The sequence below is a fragment of the Asterias rubens genome, chromosome 13 (genome assembly GCF_902459465.1).
Source record: "Asterias rubens chromosome 13, eAstRub1.3, whole genome shotgun sequence".
In the NCBI taxonomy this organism is placed as follows: domain Eukaryota; kingdom Metazoa; phylum Echinodermata; class Asteroidea; order Forcipulatida; family Asteriidae; genus Asterias; species Asterias rubens.
Genome location: NC_047074.1, coordinates 12,644,642 through 12,666,398, shown reverse-complemented (window position 1 = coordinate 12,666,398; position 21,757 = coordinate 12,644,642). Strand labels below are relative to the sequence as shown.

The window sequence follows — 21,757 nt, the reverse complement described above, 5'->3', positions numbered from 1 at the left end:
AAGGGAGCCGTTTCTCACTATGTTTTATATATTATCAACAGCTCTCCATTGCTTGTTACCAAGTAAGTTTTTATGCTAACAATTATTTTGAGGAGTTACCAATAGTGTTCAGTGCCCGAGCGGACTACCTAAAATGGGCAACAAAACCAAACCCAGGCTTGTTCTTTTTCATGTTCCGGGTTTCAGAGCAGGATCATTTTACGAGTGTCTGCACTTTGGTTCATGATCGAAACTTTCAATAGGAGACTTTCCAACGCGAGGTGGCAGCAGACATACCGGGTAAATTTCCATTGTTTACGTAGTTCTGAACATGCGCATAATTCTGAGAACAATGGATTTACCCGGTAAGTCTGCTGCCCTCTATCGTCCCAGAAAGTCTCCCATTACTAGTAATCAAGATGGAAAGTGTTTTGGCCAAAATCCATTAGTTTTGATGATTTCATTATTAACTGGGGGGGGGGGGGGGTTGAGATACCACTGAAAACATCTTTCTTAAATGATGCAGTAGGCATTGCTGATGCCTTTTTATATAAAATTTGAAAGTTAGGCAAAAAATGAAAAAATAACTAGGGGTTTTGAAAAGCCCAGCTGGTTGGCTTTAAAAATGAGCGGGCGGCCCTTTTGAAAAAAATAAAAGACCATTTCCCTTTAATTTGGCCTTCCTTCTTAGAATACATCAATCATAGAAACAGTTGGTATCTCAAATGGGTCGGGCAACTATTAATTTTGTATAGCAATCTCCAGATGAGGAATGCCTGGTGCCATACCCATTCATTAAGAATAAGGTATGGGCGTTTGTCGTCTCTTACATAACTACTGCCCTGAACCATGGTACATAGCAACCGTCTCTGGTCTGAGTTTGAATTTTGTCTTTTTAACATTTCCCCAATTCAATCGAAATTTACCCTTGTGGTTTATAATTTGAAATTTGAATTTTGAAATGGTAACCAGAAAATGGTTACCAGCCCAAACACCCTGTATAAAGTTCTATTTAGAACTGGTATCCTGGCTCTCTTTTGCTAAGCAGTATTGATCAGAGGGTTATGGAAGGAAATTTATAATTAAGCTTCAATATGAGCCAAAATGAAGTTCTAGATTTATTTTGGTATTGATAACTGGGGTAAAAAGTACCACACATGAATTAAAAAATAATAATTTTTTATGAATTTATAATTAAAAAATTCCATAATTTAGTATATAAGACAACAATTTAAATATTTAATGCAAATGAATGCAACTTTTGTAGAATTATTATGTCAAATCTGGACTATTCCGTTTGACCTGTGGATATTAGACTAGCCTAAGGTCTCTTATCACCTTGTGGGCAACATGGGCCCTTTTCGAAACTACGGCTTTGACTCCAGATTCGGCATGGCAAAGGTTAGCTTGGCCCCGCTGCTGTTTTGACAAATTGCGCATGCTTTGCATAGGTCACACACAGGGCTTCAGACAAGAGGACCGAGATTCGAAAAGGGCCATGGCTGATAAGAATTTCTGTTGATAGACTAGCTCCAAGTCTCTTATCACCTTGTGGACAGCAAGGCGGATGTGAAGACATTAGACTAGCTCCAAGTCTCTTATCACCTTGTGGACAGCAAGGTGGATGTGAAGACTTTAGACTAGCTCCAAGTCTCTTATCACCTTGTGGACAGCAAGGTGGATGTGAAGACGTTAGACTAGCTCCAAGCCTTTTATCACCTTGTGGACAACATGGTGGATGTGAAGACGTTAGACTAGCTCCAAGTCTCTTATCACCTTGTGGACATCATGGTGGATGTGCGGACAGTAGACTAGCTCCAAGTCTCTTATCACCTCGTGGACAGCATGGTGGATGTGAAGATCTGTTGAAGTATCTGAGGTATATTCTTGGTATCCAGACAAACAAAACCCCTGCCTGCTGGAAGACTTCGGACAAGTCTAATACAGAATGAAGACAAACATAAAACTGATAAAAACTTTACTCAATATAAAGTATTTACATGAGCAAACACTCTGATGTTGTCCGATAGTAAAAATGGGTTAAAGGGAAGGTACAAGTTTGGTTATTGTCAAAGACCAGTCTTCTCACGTGGTGTGATAATCCCATCATGTGCATACAATATAACAAGCCTGTGAAAATTTGGGCTCAATCGGTCATCGAAGTTGCGAGAAAATTATGAAAGAAAAAACACCCTTGTTGGACGAATTTGTGTGCTTTCAGATAGGAATAAAAGATTTCTAAGTAGAAGTCTTTTATTATTTTAGTGAGAAATTACCTCTTTCTCAAAAATACATTACTTCAGAGGGAGTCGTTTCCCACAATGTTTTAAACTATAACCAGCTCTCCAATGCTCGTTACCAAGTCAGTTTTTAAGTTAATATTTGTTTTGAGTAATTACCAAACGTGTACCTTCCCTTTAAATCAAGTTTAACTTTCATCATTATATGGTGAAATTTTACCTTAAAGACAAGCGTTCACAGATTAACATTAAACCTACAAGGTTTACAGAATTGTAGTAAAAAGCTTCCCTTAAAATAATGGAAGTGAAACTCTTTAATGTAGATTAAAAACAATGTTTAATTTGCAGATTGCAAACTGGACTTATTATAATTGACAATAGGGTTTTTACAAAAACAAAAACCAACAAGATTTGTAATTCGCTTGAGGAGGTTTAAGGGAAAGACCCGCAAGGGAAGTCCAAACCACGAATGAGGAAGTGTGACTTTTTGATTGATTATTGAATCATAAGTATTGCGTCAATCTGGCTGTGTAATCACAACAAAAAACAGACCCGATTCTTCCGGACGGAAAGCAATGACAGCAAGAGACTACTGCACTTATGTTTTGAAAAACCTCAAAACTATTTCCCGGATCTCATGGGGCTCAGAAAGTTATCAAAATTCATAAAGTACACGCGATGACCAAGCTTTATGCTTAAATCATGTGCACTGACTGTACTACTACTGCTTGTCTGAAACAGGAAGTGTTTACATTTTTGACTGCGAGTGTGTGATAATTATCTTTCAAATCTCTTTCGAGAGTATCAAAGTACACTTTCACATAACCACATATATGAGATAGATCTTCTCCGAGCGCTTGTCCAGCTCATTTTGACTCTGGCCTTGTAATATTAAGTCTGGTCCAGTAAAGAGTTTCAGCTGCACAGCGCTGCCGTCGATTTCAACAAACTCTTCCTAAGTTAGGCTTAATCTTAGGACTAAGGACGAGTAAAAGTTCTTTATCCATAGACGTTAGAACATATTGAACCCTTTTATAAGTTAGACTGAGTTAACTCGAGATAGGATTAATCCTAGTGTTTCGTGAAATTGGCTGCTTTAGTCTTGTGGATCCCCCCCCCTAAAAAAAAAAATAATAACAATAATAATAATAATATAAACAAATATAAATAACAAATTTAAGCCCTACATTTGTGTAAAGTTTTGAGCAAATTAACCCCGCGACTAATCTTTAAAAAAACACCCTATTTCTTTCTGGAACGATAACTTCAGTAAAATAGTGCATGCCAAAGCAAAACTATAAAACAAGATAAGACAAAGACAGACTCACACATCAGCCTGGTTTCCCAGTGACCCGATGAATAATGCATAAGCATTGACCTCATCATCAGCGGTCAGTGATTGGCCGAAGAGTTTCGGACTGATCCCATAGCGGTCAAGATTGGCGTCGCTCAGAATGATCACAAAACGCTCGTCCGCTTCCTCCTTAGCTATACTCTCGATGGCGTGTTTGGTCCCTTCGAGGGTGTGGTCTCCGCTCATGCAGAACTGGGCGTGGGCGTTCATCGTCTAGGGACACAATCCATACATATTTGGTTATTATTCAAAATAATTGTTAGCATAAAAACTTACTTGGTAAACGAGCAATGGAGAGCTGTTGATAGTAACATAGGTTTTGAGAAAGAGGTAGTTTCTCACTCAAATGATACAAAACCTTAGGCCGGACGCCTTTTTATGCATCTGAAAGCATACAAAATTGTGCTACAAGGGTGTTTTTTCATGACTGCTTGATAATTGAAAGTGGGTGACAAGTTGTGCCCATCTGTTTATGGAGGGATAGTTCAGATTTGTTCCGTTTCAGAGGACAATTTCATAGTTTAAAATTGCAACTTGAAGTTTGATTTGTCATCAGGGTAGATTACCTTAAGAACTTCCAGTCTCTCCTTGTTATTGGCCGGTAGTTTCTTGTTCAGCACAAACGGAATCTCAAAGTCGTCTCCAGAATGTCCGTAAATCTCATACTGTAAAGATCAGGGAAGAATTTCTTGTATTCATATTTTATATTTATATTTCAATTCAATGAATTAAATTGTCCATGAAAAAAATAAAAATGGAATATTTACATGCCTAGACATCGATAAAAGCTCCAAAATATACCACTAAAAAATACAGTTTTAATGAAAAAAAAATAGATTTACACACACAAAATTGTGGGGAAAAAAATATATAAAGTATTTTAAGAAAACCGACAAAAATAAATAACGGGCCTTAAAACCTTAAAACTATTAGAGTATAACCAAACCAGCAAAGAAATGCATTTACCCCCCCCCCCTTAATTGATTAGAAGGAAAAATAATCTTACAACATATTTGTAAATAAATTTATGTTTATTTTAGTTCTTACAATAGTACTAAATGTTAAAAACATGAAAAGATACAACAAGAGCATTTTAAATTAAAGAGGAATGAAAGAGAACCAGCTGGAGCCCGAAGGATTGCCCAAAACGAAGAAAACAAGTTCCTCAAGGAAAAAGTTCCTAGAGGCTCTTCTAGCTGGCTTTAAAAAGAGCAAAACATAACTGCAAAAAAAACCACAATTATAATACTTACAAAAGGACAATAACAACTGGGGGAAAGAACACTGAAAAAAAGAATCAGCTGATGGAGCCTGAAGGATTGCCTAAATGAAAAAAAGTTTCCAGTCTATAGAGGCTCTCCTTTACGGCTGGTCTTAAATAGAACAATTGTCTTAAAGTTGAAGCTTCAGGCACAAGGTGGCAGCAAACTTACCAAGTTACTATATTCAAATCATGTCTGAATAATGCATGAGTAATGAATACATAATGTATGAAAATGAATAATGTAAAAATAATGTACAAATAACGTATGAACAATGAAGGATTTATGGACATGGTGAGTAACCATAAAGGCTCCATGAAGAGCTGGTTTGTGCTCATCGCTTGAACCAGTGAGCTCTGGTCGTCTTCCCCAGCATTCTCTTGAAGATAACCATAGCAGACTGGTCCAAACCGGTCCAAACCGGTACAAACCGGTTCTTCTCAGAGCCACCACTACTCACAAGACATCTTTCACCACATGATTTTGATTTGATTTGATTTGAAATGGTTTATTAAAAACAAAGACCATCGCAGCCAAAAGCTGAATTGTAGTCAAAATACAAAGAGATAACGAACATACACATTTCAAAGAAGTAAAAGTACAAGAAAACGATCAAATATTTAAACCTAATATTAAAACAAACTGAGTGGAATCGTACTGTTTTGAGACGATCTAATGACAAGTTATTTTTAACAAAATACAGTCCAGTTTCATATTTCATGAAATCATTTTATTTCCATAAAAAAATAAGCAATGTGTACTTACAGCAAACTTCTGTTCATATCCTTCAAATGCTTCCATGACCATGAGGGCGCCCTCCATGATGCGTTCCAGACGTCCATCGTGTCCGTTGAAGCGATACATGCTGCCGCTAACGTCAACTATCAGTCGCAGTCTCTTTGGTTTCAGTTGTGGGCTGCCGAGCTGAGCGCAATCAAACAGTGGGTTACTTTTAATTGCGCTACAATTTTTCTGGAGAATTTTCTTCACCTACATCTTAGAGCAAGTTCGAGTGTGCACCATGTCAGCTTTTTGGTAGTCAAGATGCTACGTAAATCAATTTTTCTCTCAAAATGGTGGTAATTAGACGTCGCAAATTGTGTCGAGGTTTAGTTCTGATATGCAAGGGGCCAAGTCACTTTGGCCCAATTTCATAAAGCCTGAGTACAATCACCTGCTAAGCACAGGAAAATCTTGCATAGCAAAAACAGATTACCAGCCAACATTCCATAGAGTTTACGTCGTTGGGACTGGTGCCCAACTCATATTGTGCTGATAGCAAAGAAATTTGTTAAAACAGTATTATGAAACTTGGGCGCTGGAAACTTACCCTTGATTGACAAATCCCTAGATTCCGCACAAATCCTGCCTTTACTTTTTTGAGAGAGCTAGGTATACATGTAATTACCTCCGGGTCTTGTTCCCCACGTCGTTTATAGATGGCCCTTTCTCCAGTCAATCCTTCAATGAGTTTAGCCTCGTCAAGGTCACCGGCTGTCTGATGCTTCATCCACTGCCTCTCTTTTCCCTTGGCCTGTGCAAGATTCCAAATGCAACGGCTTTATAGTTATTTTGACTAGTCAATTGACTTGAGGCAGTCACCTCATTCATTCAATCATTCAAACTTATAATTATTTCCATACTTCATGAAAACACAATACCGCCACCATAGGGCTGATCAGCTCAGTTGGTAGAGCGCCTGTACGTTAATCCGGAGGTCCGTGGTTAAAGTCTCGCTCCAGCAAATTTGTCTTTGTTCAGATTCGAATTGTTTAAAATCCACCAATGCTATTTCCTTTGTAGCTTGTTACTTGATATGTAATTAATAAACCTAGCACACCTGATTTTGACTGCAAAATTGATGTTTGTTTCCACAATTCATCATCAAAAAGTACAGTTGACAATATATGAGTGTGGATGCACGTTTAAAAAAAAGCGGGGTTTGTCAAGGAACAGCCTACAAAACAAAACAAAACAACAACTTTACAAAAGACAAAGAAACAAAATAAACAAATAAGAATACCTGCAAGCTGTCGAGCACAACTCTTAGAGACGTGACTTGACGGCGCACTCCGGATGAGAAACGTTCGTACATCTCCGCATCGAACTCCGACATCTTAATCTCCTTGAGTCGCTCCTTGAATGCTTTCTGGGCCATCTCACGAGCAGCCAATGCGATCTGGATGAGGTAAAAACGGAAAATAACCAAAAGAGAAGTGAAGCATTGGTCTTTGTAGTGCCTCATGGGTCAATTTCACAAAGATAAGCCCGGTTCATACTTCCTGCGAATGCGAATGCGAAGCGAATCTTGACGTCACAAATTCGCAACGAACAATTCGCAGCAGTTGAACTCTGCTCTACTCCCTTGCGAATAATCGCTGCGAAAGGAGGGTGTGACGTCAAATTCACCTCAAATTTGCTTCGCATTCGCATTTGCAGGAAGTATGAACTGAGCTTAAGTTCTAACTTGGCCTTGCCTCACACTAGTGTCTGCTTGATTTGTCCTACGTACATGTTACCGAACCATGATTGCACCATGGTTGTACTAAATGTTTGTCATAGGTTAGGGAACAAAAGCATCTCGTTAACCTTAAACCTGAATGCTTCTGACAACCCATGCCTAACCAAACACCAAACCATCAGAACACTCTGATCGGCTCACAACCGGACTTTCTCCTTTATTGCTCCGCGAATATGGAACAACCTCCCAGTCTGCATCAGAAATTGTAACTCTTTGCCATTGTTCAAAAAATCTCTCAAGACTCATTTGTATCAGATGTAATTTTGTTGTATTTTGTAGTTCCATTAGTCTTGCTCTTTCTAGCTCTTTGATCTTGATGTAAAGGCGCTTTATAAATATTTAGTTGTATGTATGTAATGTTGTCATTTAATGGGCCATATTTTTGACCGCGTGAGGGCGCTCTCAATCACTTCCGGGGGTATGAATATTCATTCATACTCAAAACAGATTGGAAAACATTATAACCACAGACATCTAATCCATCACAGACAATAAGACTTTTAAAGGAGCCGTTATAATCCACCTCTAAAGCAAATTGAAACTACGGCGCAACAAAAGTGATAGAACGCCTATTAATTTGTGCAGGGCGAATCGCGTGTACCCCCGGAAGTGATCAAAATACTATTTATAGCGCCCTCGCGCGGTCAAAAATAAGGCGCATTGCTGTTTATTATTGAACCATTTTGTACCTAATATATCATCCCTCATATTATATTACTTTTGTAATTTCGACATAAATTTGCGTTATTGTATTGAATGACAACATTGAAAAAAATGTTACTGAATTGAACTAAGGACTTAGTCCTAAGTTAAGACGTGTATTTTGTCCTACAATGTAACTCAAGATAAGACTAGTTTTAAACTTTTAAGACCATTCATCTCTGTATTATAATCATCAAAAACATTGCTAACCTTGTTGCACTTTTAACTCCATTATTTTCAGGGACAATGTCTGGAAAATTATTACTAAACAAAAGCATATGGTTTTTTTTTTAGTGTTGTTGATTCTTTGTTAACTTCGGGAATAATAAAAGAATTGTGAAATTTTCTTTTGTACTAGCTGCTGCTCTTGTTCGAGCATCAGTAGGTGGAATCTTGTGGCTGTTTGCGGCCGCTATGATAATTTTGGAACAAGTCACTTGTGGCCGCAATGGTCTCTAAAAGCCATTCTCTTTTGAGTATGACCCTTTATTTTCTAAATAATCTCCGTTTTAGAGTGTAATTGTTAATACGCCATTTTAATTTTGATTGTAATGTTTTACTCATATGTTTAATTAATTAATTTTAAGTAACTGTTCTCCTCCCTATAGGAGTGTACAGTACTTCTCCCTCTCAGTTTTTCTGTGTAAGATTTAGGCAATTTCAAATAGTAAGGTAGTGTTTTACTCCAAATTTTTAACTATGTAACTGTTCATGTAATTCTGCTGCTGGCAGCGAATTGAATAGAATTTTAGTAAACCATTGAATGAATGAAATGAATGAATGAATGAATTAGTGGCACAGTACCTCTGGTGGAACCATATCTTTCTGGCTTTGTGGTATTTGTGTGACATCATGACCAGCATCCAACCTGTACGGACCTCCAGCCCCACCCAATCCTGCCGTCCCCACACCACCTACACAGAAATAACACAAAGCAAAAACCATTTTATGGAAAGGTTTGCCGTAACACCATGTAATGACTATCTCTGAATGAGTTGGAGTGGTTGTTCTCAGAATTAGCCCCAACTCATTTGAAGATATTCATTATCAGAACATATTAATTAAACAAACAAAAAACAGTTTTGAACTTTTTTGATAACGGATATTAAAGTTTTTATTTACCGACTCCTCCGGCCCATGTGCCACCTCCTACATGGGGTTTGTTTCCAGGGTCCACTTTGCCGTGCTTGGGTGTGATGTTCTGCAAGTCTTGGCTCGTTGATTTCTCGGTTGTTATCTATGGAAGAAATAAATTTATTACCCAATCTTCCAAACACCAATACCTCTTTCTGTTTTTTGGCTGCATCAGTAAACCATTATGAAAAGCAGACTTGTGAAGATTTCTTTGTTTCAGTCTTAAAGGCACTGGACACTATTGGTAATTACTCAAAATGATTTTAAGCAATAAAAACTTACTTGGTAACGAGCAATGGAGAGCTGTTGATAGTATAAAACATTGTGAGAAACGGCTCCTTCTGAAGTAGGGCCTAACCTACTTTTTGAGAAAGAGGTAATTTCTCACTCAAATGTTAAAAGACTTCAGGCCTGAAGCCTTTGTAGGCATCTGAAAGCACACAAATTTGTTTGGAGGTGTTTTTTCTTTTATTATTCTCATTGCAACTTCAAAGACCAAATTGAGCCAAACTTTCACAGATTAGTTATTTTATGCTTATGTTGGGATAAACCAAGTGAGAATCCTGGTCGGACAAATACCAATTATGTCCAAGTCAACTCTGCTCTTTGAAAAGAAAATTATATTCATAGAAACTTGCTTACTTGTAAAGGTCTCCCATCGTCTTTCCCAATCAGACGATACCACTCGTCCAGCGACCTGGCCAACTGGTTCAATCCGGTTTCCCACACTCTCACCATGCCACCTGAGTCGACGGTCACAACATGGCTGCCACCGCTGGTTGCCATGGCAACCTTGTGAGATGAGGAGGAGGACCACGGCATGTAGCCTTGGATAGACATCGCGGGACTGCAGAATGCAACAAAACACTTTAAAATCAATCATTTAAAAAAAACTTATAAAGCAAAAATGCACAACAGCTCTAAGTTTCACATAGGGATAAAGAAGGTATATTTGGTTTGCGGTAACACAATGTGTGCATCTACTTGCCAGGTAGAGTTTTTTCTTAGAGAACTGTCTTGCTTTATTCTACTGCTGTGGAGTAGATAAACGGAGGTTCGGGAGACTTCTCAGTTCTAAAAAGAACTGTCCTGCTTTTTAACTATTACCAGGGCGGATGGTATAGAAATTAGACTGGACTACTACTTTAGCTTATAGGATCGTAATTAACTGTACTTCCGCGGAGTCAGTTCTGAATTGGTCTCAACATTTCGACTAGCTTGCTCTAGTCATCGTCAGGGATAGAGAATGTAATTTGCTTTTATCCTGACACCAATGTGTGTGAAGCACTGTAACTGCGGTTTTATTGTATTTAGTTAGTCTTACAGTTTTACCACAGTCTTTCTTTTCATTCTTGTAAGATAACTACAATTAATTTTGGAAAACACAAGAACATTTTCAACTTGCCTTGGAACAGGAATGTATTTGACTTTGCGTTGGGCTAAATCAGCAATCTCCAGATAACCAGCTACATTAGCTGGGGCTTTACCTGAAGAAAAAATAATAATATTCATAACAATATGGTCTCCCTACATTGTTGTCGAACAATACATTTACCACTTTTATGGTCCAGTAACCCATCCTTTCATACTAAACATCCTTTGTCCTCGCCACTTCACTCCTATTGGTTCATAGCCACCAATATTGTTTCTGAAATAGAAACTTTGATTGGCTGTTATTTTCTTTCTGGATCCTTTCCTTAATCCCTTTCCCCTCTCTTTTTCTATAAACGGATATGTATTTGTTTGTACTTGTTTTATGCCTCTGAAGAAGGTCCGGATTGGATCGAAAGCTAAGGCCACCTACCCTATTCATCATAATAATATGGTCTTATATATATTGCATTTTTAACCAGTAAGGTGCTCATCAAGGCACAATGAGAGACACTTTTTAAGACAGCTTTGAGTTTTGTTTAAATATAAGACCATGAAACAACCTGTAAGGGTTTACAAGGTGCTGTGGTGCATTCAGCAGCCATTGCCAAAACACCAGGGCAAACCCTCAGTGATAATTGTAAATTGGTTCTTTTAGAGATACCTTTACTTGGAGAGGGTTAAAGTTTGGTCCAACTTTATAAGTGGCTTTTCCAGAACACATTAAAAACCTCCCTAAGTCCACTTTTAAACAACACCATTTTAGGAAATTTTTGTTCAGAGATATAATGAAATGTAACAAACCCCACTCACCTTCTGGAAAAACCTCCACTGGGGTCCTCTGCGATGGCACAATCCTAGCAACTTGGCTGACCTCTGGCAGGATACCAGCTTGACCCTCAATGCTGACCTTTGACCTTCCACCTGTGATGGAAGCCAGCAGCGTGTCACCACGCTCTTCCACTGGTGTGGGATCTCTAGGTATTGTGTAAATGTCGATTGCAGACTGTCAGCGGGGAATTAAGAGGAAAACAAAGAGTTACACAATTTTCTCGTTGATTTGTCCTTTGTGTTTCTATCTTCTTGTGGTCAAATCCTACCCCCCCCCCTCTTCTCTGTATGCTTCCTGACTCTCTCTCTCTCTCTCTCTCTCTATTCAAGTAATTCCACTTATATGTTTATACAATTAGTTTCCTATACAGGATTTGAGGCATTGAATGGTGAGGTATCAACATATTTTTGGTTTGCAGTAACACCATGTGTGTATCTATACTTGCCAGGTAGAGTTTGTTCTTAGAGAACTGTCTTGCTTTATTCTACTACCGCAGAGTAGTAGATTTATCAGATTGTTCGGGAGACTTCTCAGTTCTGAAAAGAACTGTCCTGCTTTTTAACTACTACCCATGCAGAATGTATAGAAAATTGGCGGGACAACTACTTTAGCTTATAGGATCATATAACTGCACTACCTCAGAGTGAGTTCTTGAATTGGTCTCAACGTTTCGACAAGGTTGCTCTAGTCATCGCCAAGAAAAACATTTACAAAAGAAATTACAAACCTGAAGTTCTGGAAAACCAACAGCAACTGCACCATAGTTGCTTTCATCTGCAAGAATTCTGTTTGGTGCGTCAACTTTTTCCCCGATCGCCTCCGATAGGTTGGCAGGGGTAAGACCTTGTGCAGAAATTCCTAAAGTAGCATGGTTTCCAATGGCACTTTCTGAATCAGAAACATCTGGAAAAGGAAGTAAAATCTGATAAAATATCTTAAATGTGTGACACCCATTTCAGAGAGGTGCTCCAGAGTCGCGCCAAAACAAAATTCTGAATTAAGTACATGAAAAGGAACGACTGGATGCGCTAGAAGTCACAAGATCGACTGTTGCAGTCATTCGGAACGACTCTGGAGCGCCTTGGTTTCAGTCGTCGATCCTGTCATCTGGTCATGAGCCGAGCCAATGTAAAGTTATGTTTAAGTTCGCCTGTCTTAAACCAAAGATTATTTGGGGCGACTTAGAGTCGCTCTTAATCTTTTTGGTTCGGCGCGACTCTGGCGCGCCTGTCTGAAGTGATATTTGGGTTAATCCAGACTTTTCCAGAGTTGTACGATGCTCAAAACATATCACATTTATTTGTTATTATTTAGTACCGGCTCTTTTACATGATACAGTACATGTACATCATTATCTTTTGTGCTTCGTATCAAAAAGCAATGTGGCCCGAATTTCACAGAGCAAAACATTTTCTGCTCAAATAACAAAATTGAGATATCGGTCACAAACATACTTTTTGCATTGTGACTGATTCCCATTTCTGCTCAGCAATCCTTTCTTGTGCTAAGCAATTTTGTTTTGCTCGGTATTTAAAAGCAGTGTGCCGCTATAACTTCACACAGCAAAAAAATAGTTTCTTCTCAACAAAAAAAATCAGGAGATCAGTCAAAAGCATACTTTTGTACATTTTGACCAATTTCCACTTCTGCTTGGCAAACGTTTCCTGCGCTTTGCAATTTTTGTTTAAAGAAGTAAAGAGAAGCTCTTTCAGACTAATGCTTTGTTGTAATGATAGTGTGGTACCTGCGCTTGAAGGCTGGGTTTCATATATGACGGTCAGTTGGTGGACTGGAGAATCTGGGGTTGGTCTGCTTAGGATGTACTTTCTAAAAATAGAAAACAAAAAAATTCTAAATATATTTCTTATTTCCGGAAACGAAACCTTATATTTTTATGCCATCAATTTGCCATCTTAGAGATAAAACAATGGCAAATTCATACACTGCTAAAAATAGTATTCTTCAAACAAGTTTCGTATCTTTTTTTTTTTTAAGAAAAAAGGTTCTTAAAAAAGGTTGCTAAAATTATATATCTTTTTTTTTAAAGGAATGACGCAAGAACTCTTTAAAGGAATGACGCAAGAACTCTTTAAAAAGGTTGCTAAAATTATATATCTTTTTTTTTAAAGGAATGACGCAAGAACTCTTTAAAGGAATGACGCAAGAACTCTTTAAAAAGGTTGCTAAAATTATATATCTTTTTTTTAAAGGAATGACGCAAGAACTCTTTAAAGGAATGACGCAAGACCTCTTTTTAACGCATGGGCTCGATTCCATTAAGCCTGTGCAGAAAAAGGTTACCAGCCAATATTACTTTAAGCTTTCATTGTTTTGACTGGTGCCCCACTAAAATCTTGCTGAGCAGTACTTTCTGCTTCACAGCTTTATGAAGTGCTTTCTTACAATCATATTTACCTCTGGGTTTTGGCCTCAGTAAGAAGCCATGTATCAAGGGAAGGCATGTGCATCGTCTCCAGCTTGAATGGGAGTTGAAGACTATGAGCAGTGCCGTTCAGCACATCTACAACATCTAAATGATCCCTGCAAGAAAACGAAAGGAAGAAACAAAATATTTGAGCTGCATTGATATTTTATATTTTGTGTAAGCATGCAGCGAGAATTACACTTTGGCCTTGGGAAAAAAATAGGAAAATTTGGTGGAGCGTACTGCGAGTGCCAAATTTATAAGGCTGCTTGACTATTGGTAATTACTCAAAATAATTGTTAGCATAAAAACTTACAATGGTAACTTGCAATGGAGAGCTGTTGATAGTAAAAAAGCATTGTGAGAAACGGCTCCCTTTAAAGTTACATAGTTTTTGAAAAAAGAGGCAACTTGGCACTCAAATAATAAAGCCTTTAGCTGAAAACTGTTATTATGCATCTAAAAGCACACAAATTTGTGCAACTCCGATGACCAATTGAGGACAAATTTTCACAGTTTTGTTATTTTATGCATATGTTGGTATATACACCAAGTGAGAACGTTGGTCTATGACAATGCCCATTATTTTTGACCGCGCGGGGGCGCTATAAATAGTATTTTGATCACTTCCGGGGGTACACGCGATTCGCCCTGCACAAATTAATAGGCGTTCTGTCACTTTTGTTGCGCCGTAGTTTCAATTTGCTTTAGAGGTGGATTATAACGGCTCCTTTTAAAGTCTTATTGTCTGTGATGGATTAGATGTCTGTGGTTATAATGTGTTCCAATCTTTAAAAACTGTTTTGCGTATGAATGAATATACCCCCGGAAGTGATTGAGAGCGCCCTCACGCGGTCAAAAATATGGCCCATTACCAAAAGTGTCCTGTGCCTTTCAAAGGAGAAAAAAAAAAAGACGATCAACAAATATAAATACCCTTCCTCCTGGTAAAACACCACTATGTTCTTGTCGGCAAGGTCACGACACATCCTATGACCTTTGACCTCACTGCTGCTAAGTTTGCGACCTATGATCTCCTTTGCTGTTTCCAAGGGTGAGGTCAGAAAAAGTCTTGAGGTCACGCCGCTCTTGGTGTTGATCAGAAGGATGTTATTGTTCTGGAAATTAAGCGGGAAAAATGAAGGAATTAACTTTGAATTTTTATTTTGTTTTATAGGGGTTGAAGAGAAAGTTGATACTAGCAAAAACAAGTCCCCTTAAGGCCCCCACCTTCTTAAAAACATGTTTTACGTCCTGCCTTTTTTGAAAAAAAGGGAACTCATGTAGAAGGGCCTTTTTCTTATTTTTTTTTAAAGGGATAGGATATTTTTTTTCATCTGAGATTGGGGATTGTTTTGGTTTTTTTTAATGAAAAATTAAAAGAGGGAGCGGGCTGCAATGCTGAACATTTTTGGGGGGCTAAGAAGACTCCCCTGGCTGCCGCCTCACTGTTTTTATGACTCTATTAAAATGTAAGCACAACACATGTACCAAAAATTAAATTCTGAAGAAAAAAAAATCCTTACAATCTGTTCATGAAGTATGACTTTACCAGCCAGCTGTTCACCCAGTGTTGCTATGGCGATTGGTTTCGGACCGAGCCCGGGGAAGATGTCATACAAATCCAAGAACTGTATTGATTTTGCGTGTGGTTTCATGCTATACAGGCAGATGGGGTTCGATGTCAACACATGAATTGGTCCTGATGTAGAATCTGTCAGAAATAAATAAAAATTAAATATCAGGTCAAATCTATTTTTAAAAAAATGTTTAGTGCTGCCTTTTTGAAAAAGGAAGAAGGGACTTTTTTTTATTTTTCTTCTTCTTTTTTTCCAAATTTTTTAAGACCACCGGAATTATTTTTTTTTCCAAAAATAATTTTTTTTTGTCTGAGATCAATAAAATTAAACATATTTGTGAAAACAAAACAAAAAGAAGGCCTCTAAATTGGAGATGGGCAAGGGCGCTAAACATGTTTGGGTTTTTTCCCCTTATACTCCTTGCTGGAGATCAGCATCAATGGTTGCAATTTCTTATACTTAACCACCCCCTTCCTTTTTAAGCTGTCTCCTTTCTCATTGTTCATTCCTTGCTTTTACTTTACCTGCCTGTCTTTCCACTTCTTTCCCCTTGACTGTTTCTGTGACTAGTATACTTGTTTATGTTTAATGTCTTGTCATTTAGCCTTCGAGAAAGACTCCCTGAGGTTGCTGAAATGTGCCCTTAAGCAAGGCACTTAAACATAATTGCTTTGTAAAAAGCTGGAAGGGTAGTGCATTCTGCCACCAGCAAGGCTCCTATCCTTACAGACTGTAAAGGGGTGACCCTGTTTCAGCCCCAGGAGTACATGTAGGTGACAAAGTGCCCCTAGCCACAGTTGATTTGGGTCGACAACACAAATCAATTAAGTGTAGCTCTCACCATCACCAGCCTGGTGATGTTAGGATATATCTCATTAAAAAATAATAATATTGAACAAATTAAAAAAAACAAATATTGAATTAAAAAACTTACACTGCGAACCAACCACATCACAAACTCTGTTGGTCTCACTCAGAGGAAGTTGCCATGAAGAAACAAGCTCAGAGAAACCTAGAGATCTTTCCTCTACTCGATCCAAAGGGTACTCCCTCACATTCAGATGAACAGGTCCCTAGAAGAAAACAAAAAATGTATCTTGTATATTAATAATAATAATAATAATAATAATTAGAGATTTATAAAGCGCTCATATCTGCCTAAAATGGTACCCAAGGCGCACAAGGAAAAAAAACACTAGAAACAGTAATTAGCGAAATAATGACAAGTATGGAAATGACAGTTAATCGCTGGGTTCCTTCATGAGGTATGTTTTCAGATGCTTGTGGAACAATTTTGTAGTTTTGCTAGTTTTGACGTATGTGGGATGAATACCTCAGACAATTTCGCTATTCCTATTGGTGGAGAGCGCGTCACGTGGGGGTGTTTAAACGGTTGATAATGACCAGCTGGAGCTGTTTGTTACCAGTTGTTTCAATGCATACCCGAAAACATAAAAATGCAACACACAAACACTCAAAAGACGTCGGAAAACGTTTGACAGAGTTTCTTACTTTATTACGCCTTTTAACCAAAAAGGCATTTATGAACTGGAATAAAAGAGTAGTGACTCGTTCTTTAAACTGCTGTTTAAAACCTTGCAGGGTCGTGGCTGTGCGATTAAGGCGCTCGCCTTATTCAGTTTGTGGTAACACCATGTGAATTTATCTACTTTGTTGTGTAGATTTGTTCTTGGAGAACTTGTGTGGGACTGAAAAGAATTAATAATAATAATGGTTGGTAATCCTGTTTTTACCAAGGAAGTAATTTCATGCTATAAAGCAAATTTGTGTGCTTAGTAGCAGCTCTATGCAATTGGGCACAGGAGACCGAATTTGAAAACCATCCTGTTCTACAGTTAGAACTGGTCATTATGTGATAGCTGTCCTATAGTCTGAGGACTTCAAAGTAATAAATTATGATCAACCAAGTCACTATAATAATAATAATTATTATTAGTTCAGAATTCCAGAGCCTGGGTGCTGTACTGGAAAAAAACCCAGACTTTATTCAAATTATTATGGCTCATTAATTTAAATTACCTTTACTCTGAGTTTCTTTTCATCAACTGGGCACAGCATTTTACGATGACTTGACCCCTGACCTCCATAGTGCCACTGACTGGTCAGCTGAGCAGGTGGCAGAGAAAATCTATGAGAAAAATACGAAAATTTCAGTTTAATTCAAAATATCATTTGTTGGTGTTCTAAAAAAAAACAGTCAATTACTTTCATGCGAAAGTTGAAAAACTTGACACACATATGCAAAGTAGCTGTTGAGGAACCACCACAATAGCTCTATTGTTCCCACAAAATTATTGCTCACCACCCTGAAACTAAATTACTGCTTTAGTTTCCACATCAATAAATACCTCTCTACAAAATATTATCCCAAGGCCTATGGGGAAGTTGATCCAGACTTAACTACCAAAAGGAGGTTTTGGCTACCAAATTTTGTGGGTAATTTTTACAGGCAACTTGGAGGCAACCAACTGCACTGGAGGCGGAAACGCACTTCGGTAGCACGGCAAATATTTTTCTTCAATACCTTACTGCCCTGAGTAAAATGGTGGTTTTTTTTCTTCTTGGAGATGGAACTGGAATTGCCAGTGAAATTTTCCATGTCACATGGCCCTTACAATTGACATGACAGTGGTGTGCCTGATGTGATTAAATGCTTATGTGATAATTTGATAGCTTGCTGTTTAAGCTGACAAAACATCTTTAAATGATTGAACTTTCAGCATTTTAACCCCCTAGTCCCTGCACCACCCGTTTGCTGAATTTTGTTTTCAAGTTTTTGCAGTACATGTAAATTACTTGAATCGTAGTTCAAACTTTAAAAGATAGCCAAGGCTTATTATTTATGCACAATTTGTGACCCTTTCAGTTATTTTTGTTAGTACAATGCCTCATGGGAACAATAAATGCTACTCGTTAAACGGCTATGGTAATTTTTATGGCGATTATTTTTTTATAAGGATAAAATGGACCCAATAGCTCAAGGCTTTCATCTGGCTCAATCCTCATACTAATTAATTGCGAAGGCGTTAGTTTTTGACAATATCATCACGATTGATGAAATACAGTTTCATTGGTGTTTACTATAATGAGCGTTTTTGTTTGGTAAGAGTTTAATTATTTCATCACCATTAGCTTTAAGAAGTCAATAAAATAATAAATATGTTACTGTTACTATACAGTGACACATATTGTCATGTATTGTCAAATTTTTTAGTGGATTTTGCAAACAAGAACTTATGTGTAGATATTTGATGCCATTCTTACAAAAAAGGCCTGTCAAACCATGTCAAGGAGGAAAAGCAAAATAGCTGTTGACAGACCACCATGACAGCTCTATTATTCCCATGAAGAACTAAATTATTGCTTTAGTTTCCACATCAAGTAACACCTCAAGTCCTATATACAAAATATTATCCCAAGGTCTACGGGGGAAGTATGGTCGAATGGTGATCAGTAACTATCAAAAGGGAATTTTGGTCATGTTTTCGTAACAAAATTGTGTGCGTCGTCACACCATGGAGGAAAAAAAAATTCCTCCATGGTCACACAAGGCATTTGGAGGCAACCGACTGCACTGCAGGCAGAAGAGCACTTCGATAGCACAGCAAATATTTTTCTTCAATATCTTACTGCCCCGAGTAAAATGGTGTCGAAGTAACATACTAGTGTTTTTTTTTTCTTCTTGGAGATGGAACTGGTTGCCTGTAAAATTTTCCGTTTGAAAATTACAATTGACATGAGAGTGGCATCCCTGATGAAGCCATTGTCTGTGATGTGATTAAATGCTTGTGTGATAATTTGAAGAGTACTGTCTGAATAGCTTGCTGACAAAGCTGACTAACCTGGTTGAATTTCCAGCATCCTTAAACCAGCCTCAAAATATCCACACCAATTGAAGTTGCTGAGCCTTAAAACTGTTATCTGTATGTGCTGCTCTAACAATTTTTCAAGCCCTAGGAAACATGCATCCACCGATACTTGTTTGTTTCACTCAACAACTTTTGCGCGCCTGAATTTCGAACTGATGTGTGCACACTAGTTGCGTTAACCCATGATGGCTTTGAGACATTTTCTCGTGGTTGAGATTTTACTCATCTACTTTATGAATGGATGCAGCAATGCTACCAATGAGGTATGCAAGACCTCCATAGGAGCATCCACTCAAGATTGGATCAAATGGGGAGACAACTTCTACAAAGTCATCATGGAGAAGATGCCGTGGCTAGAGGCAAGGGATGCCTGTGCTGAGATGGGTGGAGTGATGGTCACCCCAAAATCTGAGAATGAGGGTCGATTCCTCGCTGGGATCACACCCTTCTCAGATAATACACGTCATTTCTGGATCAACTGTAATGACCGACTGGTAGAAGGTAAGTGTTTGAAAACAAATTATTGCAGAGACTATTAATTGTTCTAATTTGTTATTAATTTATGACTTAAGATCTCAAGTCAAAAGATGGGGTGAAATAATAATAAAATAATTTATTTTTAATATAGCGTCTTACATAAAAAATCTCAAAACACAGTGTTTTACAAACATTAAGCTAAAAAGAGTAAGCAAAATGCAGCAAAATTACATTGTACAATAAGAACGACAAAAACAAACAATGACAAACACCAAAACGAGACAATCAACAAAATTATAACACCATAGAAAAGGCAATGAAAAAACAAATGTAAAAAGTCAGAGATAATGTCTTTTAGTAAGAAATGTTTTGAGGTGGGTTTTAAAAATATCAAAGTTGGTGATAATCGTCAAATGAATGGGTAAATTATTCCAAAGGGTGGGAGCATAAATAGAAAAAGCCCGATCCCCATAAGATTTGCTAGGCCTTGGGCCAACTAAGGACAAATTAAGTTTGACACCAACAAAACTTCTAGTATGAATATGAGAAACAAAAATTGAAATTAATTCTGACAGATAGCGAGTAAGAAACATGAATGGAAAATCAGACATCTTATTTAAGAGTGGTTTTCATTCTGGATAATCAGAGAAACACAAGTTTCCAGAATGTTTTTGTCCTTATACCACACTTAAAATTGACTAGTTTCATTTTTTTGGTGAAATGTTCAGATAATTCAAATTTGAGCGGTGACGGTTGTGTCCAACAACTCCTGCTTGAAAGCACAACAATTCCTGAATAACTTCAATGATTTATAAGCTTTTTTTGTATATTTCAGGTATTTGGGAGTGTGATGGGAAAACAGATATTCCCTACCAGGCTTGGCTTAGTATTGAGCCAAATGATTATGGCGTATTAGGAGAAGATTGTGGAGTAGCCTACAAGGGAGGCATCAGATGGGCTGATAGCCCATGTTCCTTTCAGTTACATGCAGTGTGCAAGAAGCCTGTAGCAGTGCTTCACTTGTAAAAACACAATCACTCATGGAATTTCATTCCAAATTCAAAGTAAAACAAAACAAAAAAACAGCAAAAATATCAGAAAAAATAATACAGTGTAAATGTCATAGAAGCTGATGATAGTATATTACAATATTTATATGTGAAATGCTTGTGTTTGTGTTAGATAGGACGTTATTTAAAGCCATTATACACTTTCGGAACAGAACAAAAACAAAAGTTGACAGATTTACAAATAACTTACAGGGTTTACAGAAGGTAATGGGGAAGACTTCTCTTTACTTTTTGAGAAAACATTAAAACAATTATCAATTCTCGATATCGAGAACTACGTATTTATTGTTAACACATGTCATGACACGCCGTAACGTGCGGAAACAAGGACAATACTGTTTACCGAAAGTGTCCAATAGCTTTAATAATCAGCTGTAAACATTGACCAAAATATATATTATATCATCACCTTGATCAGAAAAAGATCAGAAAAATCTTGGTATACATCCAAAAGTTCGAATGAACAAGAATCCTTGTCGCAAAATAACGAATGTACAAAACGTGTAATTGCTAATCTGTGTATGTATGGCCTAAAACCAATCAAATCCAGTAGTGGCACTACAGGAGCAATTATTGTTTCTGTGCATCAACATTTTCACTGTCTTAGTGCTTTTCAATGGGGAATTTTTATGTTCTAAATCGATTAAAAAAAGGGAATCCTTAAAACAAAAGTAACGAATGTACAAAATGTGTAATTGCTAATCTGTAATATAACCAATCAAATCCAGTAGTGGCACTTAAGGAAGCAAATTTGTGTTAATCTGTACTAAACATTTTCACTGTCTTATTAGTGCTTTTCAATGGGGAATGTTTTCGTTCTAAATCGATTCAAAAAAGGGAATCCTTAAAACAAAAATAACGAATGTACAAAATGTGTAATTGCTAATCTGTAATATAACCAATCAAATCCAGTAGTGGCA

General features: G+C 37.6%; 2 protein-coding genes across 2 annotated transcripts in view; one reads left to right on the top strand and one right to left on the bottom strand.

Annotated features, from left to right (window-relative positions):
- Positions 1-505: 505 nt before the first annotated feature.
- Positions 506-21,757, bottom strand: part of LOC117298918 (von Willebrand factor A domain-containing protein 8-like) — a 49,612-nt gene continuing 28,360 nt past the window's right edge. Inside the window, exons 27-44 of the mRNA XM_033782296.1 lie at positions 17,441-17,549; positions 16,335-16,473; positions 15,347-15,534; positions 14,757-14,938; positions 13,811-13,936; positions 13,140-13,222; positions 12,123-12,298; positions 11,377-11,569; positions 10,598-10,679; positions 9,835-10,039; positions 9,181-9,295; positions 8,863-8,972; positions 6,859-7,014; positions 6,244-6,369; positions 5,601-5,759; positions 4,140-4,238; positions 3,548-3,786; positions 506-1,917 (exon numbers count right to left, since the gene is read on the bottom strand). Coding sequence (XP_033638187.1) covers positions 1,809-1,917; positions 3,548-3,786; positions 4,140-4,238; positions 5,601-5,759; positions 6,244-6,369; positions 6,859-7,014; positions 8,863-8,972; positions 9,181-9,295; positions 9,835-10,039; positions 10,598-10,679; positions 11,377-11,569; positions 12,123-12,298; positions 13,140-13,222; positions 13,811-13,936; positions 14,757-14,938; positions 15,347-15,534; positions 16,335-16,473; positions 17,441-17,549 — 2,596 coding nt within the window. The 3' untranslated portion in view covers positions 506-1,808. The remainder of the gene's footprint in view (positions 1,918-3,547; positions 3,787-4,139; positions 4,239-5,600; positions 5,760-6,243; positions 6,370-6,858; positions 7,015-8,862; positions 8,973-9,180; positions 9,296-9,834; positions 10,040-10,597; positions 10,680-11,376; positions 11,570-12,122; positions 12,299-13,139; positions 13,223-13,810; positions 13,937-14,756; positions 14,939-15,346; positions 15,535-16,334; positions 16,474-17,440; positions 17,550-21,757) is intronic.
- LOC117298919 (echinoidin-like) lies at positions 18,994-20,831 on the top strand. Its single transcript, XM_033782298.1, has 2 exons — positions 18,994-19,791; positions 20,603-20,831. Exons 1-2 carry the CDS (start codon positions 19,473-19,475, stop codon positions 20,791-20,793), a joined length of 510 nt encoding a protein of 169 aa, XP_033638189.1. The 5' UTR covers positions 18,994-19,472; the 3' UTR covers positions 20,794-20,831.

What these genes read in the sequence shown, in the direction of transcription:
- LOC117298919 (XM_033782298.1), top strand. Translation starts at nt 19,473, where the DNA reads ATGATGGCTTTGAGACATTTTCTCGTGGTTGAGATTTTACTCATCTAC. An exon ending in TAATGACCGACTGGTAGAAG is followed by an intron (nt 19,792 to 20,602) that starts GTAAGTGTTTGA and finishes TGTATATTTCAG; the next exon opens with GTATTTGGGAGTGTGATGGG.